General features: G+C 47.0%; 1 protein-coding gene across 4 annotated transcripts in view; it reads left to right on the forward strand.

The window, feature by feature from the left end:
• The first annotated feature begins 10538 nt into the window (after positions 1-10538).
• Positions 10539-15617, forward strand: part of ZXDC (ZXD family zinc finger C) — a 38373-nt gene continuing 33294 nt past the window's right edge. For 2 of the 4 annotated variants that reach the window (XM_030307556.1, XM_030307557.1), the window contains exons 1-4: positions 10541-11545; positions 14066-14218; positions 14317-14395; positions 15316-15446. In XM_030307556.1, the coding sequence (XP_030163416.1) occupies positions 10573-11545; positions 14066-14218; positions 14317-14395; positions 15316-15446 (1336 nt within the window). In that variant the 5' untranslated portion in view covers positions 10541-10572. Of the gene's footprint in view, positions 11546-14065; positions 14219-14316; positions 14396-15315; positions 15447-15617 lie in introns of all 4 variants that reach the window. The other 2 variants (XR_003967060.1, XM_030307558.1) reach the window with 2 other exon arrangements.

The raw sequence follows: 15617 nt of genomic DNA on the forward strand, positions 1-15617 counted from the left end.
TCTGTGTACAATTGTCCTCTAGATAAACAGAACCAGTAGGAGTTGTATCTGCACATCTATAGATGTCTATAGATACATATTTTTGCTATGTATATCATCGCAGTCCCTTGGAACTGTAAGCTGGAGGCCCAGGAAAGCCAGAGGCGTAATTCAGTTCAAGTATGAAGGCCTGAGGACCAGGGGAGTAATGGTGTAAATCCCAGAACAAGATGAGGGGCGCCTGGGTGGCTCAGTCGGTTAAGCGCCCGACTTCTGCCCAGGTCATGATCTCACAGTTCGTGGGTTCCAGCTGTGCTCACAGCTCACAGTCTGGAGCCTGCTTCGGATTCTGCGTCTCCCCCTCTCTCTGCTCGCCCCCCACCTGTGCTCTGTCTCTCTGTCTCTCAAAAATAAACACTAAAAAAAAAAAAAATTAAGAAAAAAAAAAACGAGCAGGAGATGAGATGAGGTTTCCCAGCTCCGTGAGGCAGGAAAAGAGGAAATTCCTCTTCCTCCGCCTCCACAGATTGCAAATGCCCACCTATTTGCAGAAGATCCATCCATTTAAATGTTAATCCTGTCTGGGAGCACTCTCAGAGACGCACCCGGAAACAATGTTTAATATGGCCCACTAAAATTAACGCGTAAAATTAACCATCACAGGCATCCCTGATGGAGAGGTTTCCTCCTACTCTGTGGTATTTTGATTTATAATAAAAAATATATGTTTGATCTTCATTCCCATTTCTGGCACAGAGCTCCTAAAACCCTTAGAATTTCCTAATAAGAGTGATCAAGGTGTTTTTATATTCTAGGGGTGCCTGGGTGGCTTGGTGGGTTAAGCGTCGGACTTTGGCTCAGGTCATGATCTCATGGTTCATGAGTTCGAGCCCCGCGTGGGGCTCTGTGCTGACAGCTTGGAGCCTGCTTCGCATTCTGCGTCTCTCTCTCTCTCTCTCTCTCTCTCTCTCTCTCTCTCTCTCGCGTGCTCTGTCTCTGTCAAAAATAAATACACATTAAAAGTTTCTTTTAAAAAGTGTTTTTATAGTGTTAAACTCCTTTCTAGCACACGTGAGTTTATGTTAATGAGGTGACTTTTGGGGAACACCTAAAGCTGGAGGGCTGGTTGCCTGGGGAATCAAGGGAGTAATTAGAGGCTTGGAACTTCCAGTCCCACCCCCTGACCTCTGGAGAGTGGGGCAGGGCTAGAGATTGAATCCATCATTAACGGCCCATGATTTAATCAATCATGCCTGAGTATTGAAGGCTCTGTAAAAGCCCTAAAGGACGGGGCCAGGAGAGCTCCTGGGTTGGGGAGCATGTGGAGATTTGGGGAGAATGGCACGCAGAGAGTTCTGTCCTTTTATAAAAAACTGGTAAGCTGGTAAGTAACATGTTCCTCGGTTCTGTGAGCCACTCTAGCACATGTATCAAACCCAAGTACGGGGTCATGGGAACCTCCAGTCTATTTCCAGCCCCTCAGAAGCACAGGTGACAAGGGGGGAAAGGGACAAGGGGGGAGGTGTGTGTGGGGGGCAGTCTTTTTAGGCCTGAGCCCATAACCTATGCCGTCTGACGCTATATCCAGGTAGATAGTACCAGAATTGGGGTAACTGCTTGGTGGTGTTGCAGGCTGGATGGGGCCAAGGATGGAGAGGGGGGTCTCACAGGACCGGTCAAGGGGGTCCTTGGCTTCGCGCAGAATAGAAACCAAATGCACTGAGATGAAGTGAGAGCAGAATTTATTGCAGACCTAGAGAGAGTGCAGTTTCAGGCAGAGCACCTGGGAAACTCGGAATGGAAAAAAGAGTGAGTCTCATCTTTGCTTGGAGTCTGGGCTTTTTACTGAGAATTATAGTCAAGTGCCTGTGTTTTCGCAGGCATACAGGAACAAAGAGGAGTGTGTAGATGTCCTCTGTAAGTCACCTATACCCAGGAGCCAGGGGTCTTGGTGAGTCAGTGGAATCTTCCAAGATATTCATAATGACCCCACCTGGTCCCTCCTTAGATGTTCTCTACTGTGCTGGAAGACCCCAAAGAAATCATTAAGTCCTTGACCTTTTACAAGAAGAACATATGTCATCTGTCCTATAAGGCATGTATAAGGCAGGGGAATAGACCCGAGCAAGAACGGAAGTGGGAAAAGGAGCAAAAAAAACAGTTTTTCATGGTCTCCCTTTAGTTTCCCTGCTCAGTGGTGCTGGGGGAAAAAATGCACATTCGAACTCCCAACCTCAGCCCGTCCTACTGCTGCCATAACTTTCGATGCCCTGCGCATCGACGTTGGCAATTCAAAGCCCACAGTGATGCCATCCGAGTGCTGAAAGGGCATTTCAGTTCCCTCCATTTTGATCTTCATCTGTACATTCGTTTTTTTTTTTCAATGTTTATTTATTTTTGAGAGAGAGAAAGCGCAAGCAGGGGAGGGACAGAGAGAGGGAGACACAGAATACGAAGCAGGTTCCAGGCTCTGAGCTGTCAGCACAGAGCCCGATGTGGGGCTTGAACCCACGAGCCACGAGATCATGACCTGAGCTGGACGCTTAACCGACTGAGCCCCTCCGGTGCCCCTCAGTCTGTACGTTCTAATTGATTCAGTTCTTTGCAATTTAATTCAGGAAAAAGACTCTTTGGGCAAAGCATCCCCAGTGGGAAGGAAACTACCTCCTCAAGCAAGAAGCACTGCCCTGAGCCAACAAGATCCCCCCCGTGATATGACCCTCACTGCTCACCTGCTTGTACCCACCCACATTTGCCCCACATTTTCCTTATATAAACCTAGAAGTATTTTTGGCACTTTGGAGACTGTGAGACACTAGTCTGCTGTCTTCCCGGTGTTGGCCCGCCCGAAATAAATTCCTTTCCTGTTTCCCTACATGGGTGTCTCTGCCTCTGGATTTTGCTGGTGGCAGGTGGCCCAACCTGGTCTGTTTGGGACCCCCGGAGCTAGGTATTCTGGCACCCCTGTGCCCTGGCTGTAGTGCTGGGTGCCCAGCAAAATCTGGGCTGGTGGGATTTCTCCCCAGATGCAAACAAATAGGACAAGCACTTGTGTGTCATGTCTCCTCCCCTGGCTGTCCCCAAACCACTTCCTACACACACATGCTTGGAGAGTTCCTCTCTGTCTGAGGAACAACAACTATTCCAGCCCAGCTCATGAGTTAGCACACCCGCTCTTCACTGTAAGCCCTATTACTCGCTGCGATGGAGAACCTAGGGCAGTAGGAAGGGTGAGATGAATCCTTACCAAATGTTAAGTAAGGCTGATTTCACCCATTTAAAAGCGTTATGAAAAATACCCAAGGTATCTCTTAAAAGCTGAACAATCCAAAAGAGGAATGCATCCATATTCCCACCAAATGTGTTTTATTAAAAATTTTTAAGTTTTCAGGGCGCCTGGGTGGCTTACTCGATGAGGCATCTGACTTTTGATCTCAGCTCCGGTCATCATCTTGTGGTTCGTGAGTTTGAGTCCCCCATCGGGCTTTACGCTGATGATCCAGAGCCTGCTTGGGATTCTGTCTCTCCGTCTTGCTCTGCCCCTCCCTTACTCACTCTCTCTACCTCCAAATAAATAAATGAAACTTGAAAAATTTTTTTAATTTTCTTTTATTGTAGGAAAATATACGTCACATAAAATTCACCATTTTGACCATTTCTAAGAGTGCAGTTCAGGGGCATGAAGCACTCACACTGTTGCACAGCCGTCCCCACCATCCAGCTCCAGAATGTTTTCATCTTCCCAAACTGAAACTCCATATCCATTAAGTCCTGACTCCTCCTCCCCCCACCTCAGCCCCTATAGCCACCACCCTACTTTCTGTCTCTATGAATTGTACAGCTCTAGGGACCTCATATAAATGGTCCTCATTTATTTATTTATTTATTTATTTATTAATTATTTTATTTATTTATTTTTTTTATTTTTGAGACAGAGAGAGACAGAGCATGAACAGGGGAGGGGCAGAGAGAGAGGGAGACACAGAATCGGAAGCAGGCTCCAGGCTCTGAGCCATCAGCCCAGAGCCCGACGTGGGGCTCGAACTCATGGACCGTGAGATTGTGACCTGAGCTGAAGTCGGACGCTTAACTGACTGAGCCACCCAGGCGCCCCTATTTATTTATTTTTTAACGTTTATTTATTTTTGAGACAGAGAGAGACAGAGCATGAATGGGGGAGGGTCAGAGAGAAGGAGACACAGAATCGGAAACAGGCTCCAGGCTCTGAGCTGTCAGCACAGAGCCCGACGCGGGGCTCGAACTCACGGACTGCAAGATCATGACCTGAGCCGAAGTCGGCCACTTAACCGACTGAGCCACCCAGGTGCCCCTAAATGGTCCTCATATAAATGGTCCTCATATAAAACCATGTATTATTATACACGGTTTATCCTTTTTTTGTGACCAGCTTATTTTATGCAGCACAATGTCCTCAAGGTTCATCCATGTTGTGACATGTTCAAAATTTCCTTCCTTTTGAGGACTGAAGAATATTCCACTGTATCCATAAACCACATTTTGTTTAGCCATTTATCCATCTGTGGGCACTTGGACTGCTTCCAACTCGGGTGCTAGGATAATGCTTCTACATGCATGGCTGTGTGAATATCTGTCTGAGTCCCTGCATTCGGTTCAACAATCCCAGAAGTGGGATTGTTGGGTCATATGGTAATTCCATGATCAGTTTTTTGAAGATCTGCCATACCGTTTTCCATAATGGAAAAAGTTTCTTAATTATAAAAATTGCTCATGATCTCGACAACTCTGTAGTTAGCAATATCTCTGATGAGCATAGACACAAAAATTCTCAACAAAATATTAGCAAACTGAAGCAAACAACACATTAAGAAAATGATTCACCAGGGGCGCCTTGGTGGCTCAGTCAGTTAAGCGCCTGACTTCGGATTAGGTGACGATCTCACGGTTTGTGAGTTCAAGACCCGCGTGGGGCTCTGTGCTGACACCTCGGAGCCTGGAGCCTGCTTTGGATTCTGTGTCTCCCTTTCTCTCTGCTCCTCCCCTGCTCACACTCTGTGTCTCTCTCCTATAAAAATAAATAAACATTCAGAAAAAATTAAAAAAAAAAAAAGAAAATGATTCACCACAATCATGTGGGATTTATTTATTCCTGGGATGCAAGGGTGGTTCAATATTTGCAAATCAATCAACATGAACAAGAGTAAGGATAGAAACTACATGATCATTTTGATACATGCAGGAAAAGCATTTGACAAAGTACAGCACCTAGTCATGATAAAAACCTTCAACAAAGTAGATCTAGAGGGAATGTACCTCAACACAATAAAGGCCTTATGTGGAAAACATCATATTCAGTGGGGAAAAACAGAGAGCTTTTCCCCTTGGGTCAGGAATAAGACCAGGACATACACTCTCATCACTTTTATTCAACATAGCACTGGGAGTCCTAGCCACATCAATCAGACAACAAAAAGAAATAAAACACATCCAAATTGGTAAGGAAGAAGTAAAACTCACTATTTGCAGATGACCCGATACTATATATAGGAAACCCCAAAGACTCCCTGAAAAAACTACTAGAATTTAGTGAGGTCACAAGATACAAAATGAATGCACAGAACTCTGTTGCACTAATAAGGAAGTAGCAGAAAGAGAAATTAAGACAACAATCCCACTTACAATTGCACCAAAAATAACAAAATACCTGGGAATAAACTTAACCATGGAGGTGAAAGACCTGTACTCTGAAAACTACACACATTGGTGAAAGAAATTGAAAATGACATAAAGAAATGGAAAGACGTTCCATGCTCATGGATTGGGAGAAGAAATATTTTTAATATGTCCATGCTATCCAAAGCAATCTATAGATTTAATGCAATCCTTTTCAAAATATCAATCTAGTTCACAGAATTAGAACAAATAATTCTAAAATTTGTATGGAGCCACAAAAGACCTCAAGTAGCCAAAGCAATCTTGAAACAAAACAAAACAAAACTGGAGGTACCACAATCCCAAATTTCAAGATCTACTACAAAGCACCAGTCATCAAAATAGTAAGGTACTGGCAAAAATAGACACATAGGTCAATAGAACAGAATAGAGAGCCCAGAAATAAACCCATGATTACATGGTCAATGAACTTCAACAAAGAAGGCAGGAATAAGGAATACCCAATGGGAAAAAGACAGTCTCTTTAACATATGGTATTGGAAAAACTGGATAGCAACACGCAAAATAATGAAACTGGACCACTTTCTTAACATATGGTGTTGGAAAAACTGGATAGCAACAGGCAAAAAAATGAAACTGGACCGCTTTCTTACACCTTACACAAAAATAAATTCAAAATGGATTAAAGACCTAAATGTGAGACTTGAAACCATAAAAATCCTAGGAGAGAGCACAGGCAGTAATTTCTCTGACACTGACCATGGCAACATTTTTCTAGATATGTCTCCTGAGAAAAGGGGAACAAAAGCAAAATTAAACTATTGGGACTACATCAAAATAAAAAAAGCTTCTGCACAGGCAAGGAAACAATCAACAAAACCAAAAGGCAACCTATGGAATGGGAAAAGATATTTGCAAATGACATGCCTGATAAAGGGTTAGTATCCACAATATATAAAGAATTTATATAACTCAACACCCAGAAAACAAATAATCCAATTAAAAAATGGGCAGAAGACGTGAACAGACATTTCTCCATAGAAGACATCCAGATGGCCAGCCAACACATGAAAAGATGCTCACCACCACTCATTTGTCAGGGAAATGCAAATCAAAAAAATGAGATATCACCTCACACTTGTCAGAATGGCTAAAATTAACAATGCAAGAAACAACAGGTGTTGGCGAGGATGTGGAGAAAAAGGAACCCTCATGCACTGTTGGTGGGAATGCAAACTGGTACAGTCACTGTGGAAAACAGTGTGGAGGTTCTTCAAAGAGTTAAAAATAGAACTGTAGATCTAGCAATCGCACTATTGGGTATTCACCCAAAGAACACAAAAACACTGATCCAGAGGGATACATGCACCCCTATGTTTATGCAGCATTATTTACAATTGCCAAGATATGGAAGCAGCCCAAGTGTCCATCCACCGATGAATGGATAAAGAAGTGGTGTAAAGATACAATGGAATATTATTCAGCCATTAAAAAAGAACGAGATCTTGCCATTAGCAACAATGTGGATGGAATTAGGGAGTATAATGCTAAGCTACATAAGTCAGAGAAAGACAAATACCATGATCTCACTCATATGTGGAATTTAAGAAACAAAAGAAATGAACCAAGAAAGAGACAAGAAACTAGACTCTTAAACATAAAGAACAAACTGCCAGAGGGGAGGGGGTGGGGTGTGGGTGAAATAGGTGAAGGGGATTAAGAGTGCACTTACTGTGATGAAACACTGAATAATGTATAGAATTGTTAAACCTCTATATTGTACACTTGAAATTAATATAACACTGTATGTTTGTTACACTGGAATTAATACGAAACAACAAAAACAAAAAAATCCATTCATGATCTAAAACAAAAGTAGTGCCAACAGGAGAGAAGTACTAAGTGAAGGTACCTCTCTTTCCCCACCTCTCTTTAGAAGCAGTCGCAAGTACTAGCAGTGTCTTGAGTATCTTTCTAGAAATGTTCTAGGGATATGCAAATATGTGAACATACACATTGTTTCTCCCTCCGTATACAAACAGGATCCTTCTAAACAATGTTGTGCATTGACTTTTCCTACCAATATATTTTTAGCAGAGTCATACAGAATGCAAAAGTTACTGTTTTAAAACGTACAAGTCAGTGGTTTTTAGTATACTCAACTGTGTTGTGTACCCATCACCGATGTCTAATTCCAGGGCATTTCCATCACCCCAAAAAGAAATTCCATAGCTATTAGCAGTTAGTCCCAATTTCCTTTTACTGTGCATCCCCTGGCAACCACTAATCTACTTTCTGACTCAATCGATTTACCTTTTCTAGACACATGAGTGGAATCTTATAGCATGTGGTCTCATGTCTGGCTTTCTTCCCTTAGCATGTCTTCAAGGTTCACTCTTGTAGCCTACGTCATTTCTCTTGGGTATATGCCTAGGAATGGAATTGCTGGGTGATAGGGAAATTCTATATCTAACTTTTGAGGAGCTGCCAAGCTTACTTGCACACTGGCTTCACCATATTACATTCCCACCAGAAATGTTATGAGGGTTCCAATTTTTCTGCCATTCTCACACTTGTTCTTTTTCACTTTAAAAAATTATAGCTGTTAGTAGAGAAGAAATGTTATATCCTTGCGGTTTTGATTTACATTTCCCTAATGAGTAATGATGTCAAGCATCTTTTTGTGTGCTTATTGGCCATTTGTACATCTCTGGAGAGATATCTATTCAAATCCTTTGTTTTTAAGTTGGGTTATCTTTTTGCTGTTGGGTCATGAGTTTTTAAAACTATATTCTGGGTAGTAGTTGCTGACCAGATACAGGATTTGCAAATTTTTCTTCCATTCTGTGGGTTGTCTTTTCACTTTCCTTTTGGTGTTCTTTGAGGTAAAAGAGTTCTTGGTTTTGATGAGGCCAAATTTGTTTCTTTCATTACTTGTGTTTTAGTTTCACATCTAGAGGAAACCATCCCCTAATCCAAGGTCACACAAATATACTGTTGTCTTCTAATAGTTCTTGTTCTTACATTTAGGTCTTTGATCCATTTTGAGTTACTTTTTGTGTCTGGTGGGAAGTATGGGTCCAAATTCATTCTTTCCTATGTAGATATCCAGTTGTCCCAGAACCATTTGTTTTTGAAAAGATTATTCTTTCCTCCATGGAATGGCCTGGGAACAATGTATTTGCGGACATAAATTATATATATATATATATATATATATATATATATATATAGTGTTTCCTATTCTTTAAAATTTTTTTTAACGTTTATTCATTTTTGAGAGACAGAGACAAAGTGTGAGTGGGGGAGGGGCAGAGAGACAGAGGCACAGAATCTGATGCAGCCTCCAGGCTCTGAGCTGTCAGCACAGAGCCAGATGTGGGGCTAGAACTTGGGCACCATGAGATCATGACCTGAGTTGAAGTCCGATGCTTTACCAACTGAGCCACTCAGGCACCCCTGTCCTATTCTTTTCAATATTATTTATGTACCTTATTTTTAAAATACTTTTCGGGTGCCCGAGTGGCTCAGTTGGTGAAGTATCCAACTTCGGCTCAGGTCATGACCTCCGGGTCCATGAGCTCAGCATCAGGCTCTGTGCTGACAGCTCAGAGCCTGGAGCCTGCTTGGAATTCTGTGTCTCCCTCTCTCTCTGCCCCTACCCGGCTCACACACACTCTCTAATATAAATAGACATTAAAAAAATATAAAGTACTTTTAATAATAAGGCACTCATCAATAAACATTTAACTGAGAATTTTCGCTGTTGTTAGCCTCTGGACATACAGCTTGAATGAGACTGACACAGTTCCTGCCCTAAAGGAGTCTACGTTCTACAGGCGGATATAGACCATGAATTAGCCAGGAAAAGGGCAAATAAAAAAAAACCTGCACTTGAGAGCTATAAGGGGACACAAATCAGAGGGGAGGCGGAAAATAAGCTGGGTGAGGGTGTACGTGATCAGAAGGCCAGTCTTCCTAGAGGAATCAGAGACCAGCTGTGCAGTCTCTGTGGGTGGAACTGGCTTGGCCTGTTGGAGGAACTGGGATAAGGATGGGGGGGGGGCAATGGGATTGTAGAGTGAGGGGTACAGTGGTGACAAATGCAGGGGAGACCAGCTAGACATAAGAGCAATGGGGTACGCCAAATGAGTACACAGCTATGCCCTATGGAGACTAGACTGGGTGGAGGGCATGGCGGATGCAGCGTTATTTTGCTAGGAAGCTAGTCGTGAAGTAGGGGTTTGGGTCAGGAGAGCAGACTGAATCCGGGTTGAGGGGTGGGGTGGGGGAGTTCAGGCAAAAATGGAGTAAGGGCTGCGGAGGTGTAAGGCTTTAGGAAGTTTAGTAGGAAATGCAGAGTGTAGGTGGGGGTCCGGTCCAGGGGGAAAGGATCTGCGGGCACTGCTCGCAACGTCTGTGGGCCAGGAGCCAGAGGCCAGAGCCAGCGGGGCGGTTTCCAGTCCAGCGAGCCCAGCCTGGTGCCGGAACCCTGACTCTCCCAGTTCCTGGCTGTGACCTCGGGCAAGGGACTAACCATCAGTGCCTCAGCTTCCTCACCCTTGTGAGTGTGAAGATAGTTGGCTGCTATTACTAATCCACTACCCAGTGGAAAGCCAGTACTGTTAAGTCGGGGACAAGCGTCGTTCCCCACGGAGGGAGACGGACCGCAGCTCGCGAGGTCGGGGCCGGCCAAAGCCCCCGGGGTTCGGCGGCCAGCAGGCCCCGCGGGCCCCGCGCTGACCACCCCGAGTCCGGCAGGCCTCGCGCAGCGCCCCGCGGCTCACGCGCACGCGCAGCTCCAGGCCGGACTCCGGCCGTGCTCCGCGCCGGGCTTTGGCGCCGATCCGCCGCGGCGGCCGCACGGCGTCGCGCACGGCTGGGCGGGGCGGACCGCGCTTCTTCCGAGGCGGCGGCTGCGACGCCGCGGCTGGGCCCAAGATGGACCTCCCGAAGCTGCTCGCCGCCCCGACCGCGCGCGGAGCCCAACATGGCGGCGGCGCCGGCGGTCCCGGCCGGCTCCGCCGAGGCCCGGGGCCGCCGCCCAGCCCTGGCCCCGCGCGCCGCCGTCTGCTGCTGCTGCGGGGCCCTGAAGATGGCGGGCCGGGGCCGCTGTGCGGGGAGGCCCGGGCGGCGTCGGAGGGCCCGGGGCCGAGTCCCCCGCCCCCCGAGGATGGCAGCGACTCCTTCGTGGTGCTGCTGGAAGTGGCGCGCGGCGCCGCGGCCGAGGCGCCCGGGCGGCGGGAGGTCGGGCCCAGCGCGGGCGCGAGCCCGGCCGGCCGTCCCCAGCAGGGCCCCAGCGGCGCGGCCGCCGTCGCCCCCGGGCCCGGAGCGGGCCTCGCGGGCACCGTCACCATTAACAGCCAGGACCTGCTGGTGCGTTTCGATCACGGCGTCTTCACGCTGGCTGCCGCGCCTCCGCCGTCCGACCAGCCGCCCCGGGGCCCGCCCGCGCCTCCGGGGGAGGAGGCCGCGAGCCCGGCGGAGGGCCGCCGCGGTCCCCCGGGCCCCGGCTCCGGCGCCCCCGGCTACCGCTGCCCGGAGCCGCAGTGCGCGCTCTCCTTCGCCAAGAAGCACCAGCTCAAGGTGCACCTGCTCACGCATGGCAGCAGCCAGGGCCGGCGGCCCTTCAAGTGCCCCCTGGACGGCTGCGGCTGGGCCTTTACCACCTCCTACAAGCTCAAGCGGCACCTGCAGTCGCACGACAAGCTGCGGCCCTTCGGCTGCCCCGTGGGCGGCTGCGGCAAGAAGTTCACCACAGTGTACAACCTCAAGGCGCACATGAAGGGCCACGAGCAGGAGAACTTGTTCAAGTGCGAGGTGTGCTCCGAACGCTTCCCCACGCACGCCAAACTCAGCTCCCACCAGCGCAGCCACTTCGAGCCCGAGCGGCCCTACAAGTGTGACTTTCCCGGTAACCGCGCGCCACGGGCCTGCGGGCGGGCTTCGGGGGGCTCCCGGGGCCCCAGGGCCAAATTCAGTCGCTCACAGTGGGTGCGGCGTCGCCCTGCCTTCTGCTGCTCACATGGGCAGGGTTTAAATTCCGTGGGCCGAGAGTGAGGGGCGGGAACGGAGCACTCTGGTGTCTCTGTTCCAGTTCTTTCCAGGTGATTCGCTTAGATATCTCAACCCTGCATTGCTGCGGGGATTTCGACAGCAAGGTAGTAACAAATCATTACAGCCTTCCTTCCCCGCGGTGGAGGCAACAGGTCTCTCTCTTAAAGTGCTTCAGGTTAATGAAAGTGATAAAGCATCTTCCCAGAGATTTGTCTTATGAGTCAGGCGTTTGTGTTCTTCGGGCTTTCATCGGTTAGAAATGGTCAGTTATCAGATATTTCTGTGGCACGCACCAGTGTGGGAGGAACACAGATGAATCTGGCCAGATGCCACATCCTGAGGCCCTGAGGCCTGAGGGGGATGGTCACAGGTGTGGTGCATTGTGCTTTTGGTGGCTTTTCTGCTTTTATTTCCTTTGGACTTCAGTTTGGGGAAGTCCTAAAAATTATCCTCATTTCACAGATGAAAGAGCCTGACGCCCAGCAGTGTAGGTAAAATCCAGTGGAGGGTTTTCTCCTCTTTTCGTTGTCTGCAGTGGGAGGGAATGCAGGCTCCACAAGAGTAAACTCCACCAGGATTGGCAGCTTCAGGTGCTCTAAGGGGAAGAATGTGCCTCCCCAGGAGGAAGAGAAAATTCCCGCCTGGGAAGGAATTGACTTGGGGGGGAAGTGACACTGCCAAGCCAAGGCAGGGAATATGGGCTGTGGTGGTGGTGTGGGGTGGGGAGTGAAGTTGGAAGGGTGTGGGAGGGCCCGTATAGCGTGAGGGGCCTTCCACTTCCTGTTCATCAAAACAAAAACTCAACTATATGCCTAGCACACACCCAGCGTGTTACTGATGTATTAACATACGTGCAGCGCTCTCCTAGTAATGTGCATGTTGTAAAAAATACACTCACATATAGATTTTTAAAGGGTGAAATGAAAAACACATGTTAATAGATTCTTTGTTTTCTTCCCACATGCTTGTAGACTGTTTTGTGCATCCTCTTTGTGGAGAATATGAGTTTAGAGCACCGTTTCAGAACCTTTCTCAGTTACATACCGTGAATCTGATGATGGCTTATAGTCTGCTCCCTAGTAAAATGCACCAAGAGTGTTGTTCCACGTATAATACCAGGAAGATCAGGGCTGTAGCTTCCTTTAGGGTATGAAGTCCCCCCGAAAGTTTTGAGTTGGATGATCAGTGGGGTGTTTTAAGACGGCGGGGTCAGGAGAGGGACCAGTGAAGCCCCGTTAAATGTTCTAGGCCTGAGTTCCATGTAGGAAAGATTTCAGAGGGAGGATCATCGGCCTTAGTTGTTGATTGCAGGGTGGGTGAATCTTGCTAAGGGCTGAGAGATTTACCTGTTGGAGTGTATGAAAATACATCCAAGCCCAAAATAGGGAATGGGTGGGGGTGGGGAGGGAGGGCAGATTTATGCTAAAGAGGAGGAGGATTTTAGGGCATTTAGGAAGATGAGCACTTCCCAATTAACCATTGCTAGGGAAGGTAGGGTTCCTTGGGCTAGTGCTTTGATGCGGTGATGATGCACAGCGTGTATCTGCTTAGTGGTTTACAGGCACGATGGTAGCATGTTAAAGGCTCTGAGAAGAGCTGCAACAAAGATACCTGGGAAGCATCTTACAACCTAGTATTTTCTACTTACTCCATTTGAGCACTGAACCTTTTTGTTAAAGGAGAGCTTTCGATGTGGAAAGTCTGTGAATTGCTGAAGTAGGCTCCTTTCTGGTGGCTCCACTGGGGTTGGCGATAGAGGTGAAGGAAAAAGCTAGGGGAGTGAAGATGACCCTGGTAGCCTCCTTTGACAGCAGGGTACCCTGGGGAAACAGGCAAAAGGAAAAAAAAGAAACCTGGTGACAGGGGGATGCTGCCAGTTACAGAGGATGCATAGAGGACACACGGGGTGTGTATAGGACAGTGCATCACCCCCAAGGGGTGAAAAAGTCTCGGACATAACAATGGTTTGTGGCCCTTCCAAGTGCAACCCCTGCCAGACAAAATCCTTTTTCCTTAGCATCTGATCTCTTTCATTGGGTTTTCTTTGGTCTCGCATAGGCAGCCCTGACATTTGAGTTCACAGAATGTAAGCAAGATCTGTGCTGTGGAACTGGGAGCACATTGCTGTGATTGGAGCTCCCTTGATCGGTGGCTTCATATTGAAGTCAGATGACAACAGGTGGCCTGCGTCTGCCTATCGGCTGCCTTTACAAAGCCAGATGTCAGCGGTTGTAACAATGGTTGTAACTTTCTGGAGGCGCTTCTGACTCATTTTCTTCCTTGTTTGCTTCACGGTGTCCTGGAGTGGTGGCTAGGTTAGCCGTGTTATGTGATTTTTGTCACACCAGTGAGCAGCGTTTGTGTTTTCTTTGTTCAGGCTGTGAGAAGACATTCATCACAGTGAGTGCTCTGTTTTCCCATAACCGAGCCCACTTCAGGGAACAAGAACTCTTTTCTTGCTCCTTTCCTGGATGCAGCAAACAATATGACAAAGCCTGTCGCCTGAAAATTCACCTGAGAAGTCACACAGGTAATGAGCTAGAGAATGCAACATCGTTTGCACCCACAGTTTGTCATTGTGGTAGCTTGCATTTATGGTGATGAGGTGTAATTTTTGTCTTTTCCAAGGCGAAAGACCTTTTATTTGCGACTCTGACAGTTGCGGCTGGACCTTCACCAGCATGTCTAAACTCCTACGGCACAAAAGGTACTCTTTACATTTCGGTTCAGTTACCAGTATGGGAAATGAATTTGTTGTTTGTCTGCAGCAGAAGCCTGTGGATGACATGTATCTGTTGAGGTTTTTTTTAAGTTATAAGAAAAGGAGCCCGTTGTAGATAATTTGGTAAATTCAGAGAGCTGTGAGAAGAAAACCACTCAGAATCTGATCACCTAGTGTCAGGTTTTTTATGTATACTTGGTTTTGAATGTAATTTGTGTACTTTATATACAAGCTAATATTTTTAAAAAAGTTAACACTGTGGAAGAACCTTTCCTTATGTCATTACAAACTTTCCGTGGTGATAATGACGACCCCGGAGGCTTCACCTGTGTGCAGGTACTGGTCGGCACTTCACGTAAACGAGATATCATTTAACCTTCACAGCAACTCTGGCCTTGATGTTCTTCTCGCTGTTTTGCATTGGGGCACAGAGAGGTTGAGTGGTTTGCACAGCTGGGGATTGAGGGGTTTACTGTAAAAACGTTACTCAGGAAAGGGTGGTGTTTATGCAAGGACTTGAGGATTGCAGTTGATTTTCTGTGCACGCTTCTCTTTGCCCTCCGTAGCTTGGAAACCTCGTTTGTTACCAGGATCTGTAACCGTCAGAAGTAGCTTCGTCAATACATTTGGGACCCAGCTGTTCCGATGGAAGCAGCACTAATTGTTGTGTCTGACTCTCAAGTCAGCCTTGTCATTAAAGTAGAATTTCTAATTACAGGGTAGCTAAATTGCAAACCTGCCCATAAGGGCTAGAGAGAATTCAGATTTTCTGAAATGTACTGATCATTTTCTTCAAATGCTGAGAGTTTGTAATTTGCGGGATTTTAAACAAAGAATCTGCTCTTGAGGCCTGGTGTCTCTGGGTGGTGTGCATAATCACCGTTCCTGTTTCTTTGTTCTCCCAGGAAACACGATGACGATCGGAGATTTACCTGTCCCGTGGAAGGCTGTGGGAAGTCCTTCACGAGAGCAGAGCACCTGAAAGGCCATAGCATCACCCACCTGGGCACAAAGCCGTTCGAGTGTCCTGTGGAAGGTAGATTTTTAACACATTCCTTTGAGCTCTAAACTAGCACACGTCCACGTTGTTGTAAGTTTAAGTTGTTCAAAGGTAAGTTTTATTTACATAACGACAAGCTGAGCACAAGTTGCAGCATTGGGTTTAATTGGCTGGTTTTTAGTTCGTTGTCTTACCTTGGGAGCAGTG

This window comes from Lynx canadensis, chromosome A2, assembly GCF_007474595.2.
Source record: "Lynx canadensis isolate LIC74 chromosome A2, mLynCan4.pri.v2, whole genome shotgun sequence".
NCBI lineage: Eukaryota > Metazoa > Chordata > Mammalia > Carnivora > Felidae > Lynx > Lynx canadensis.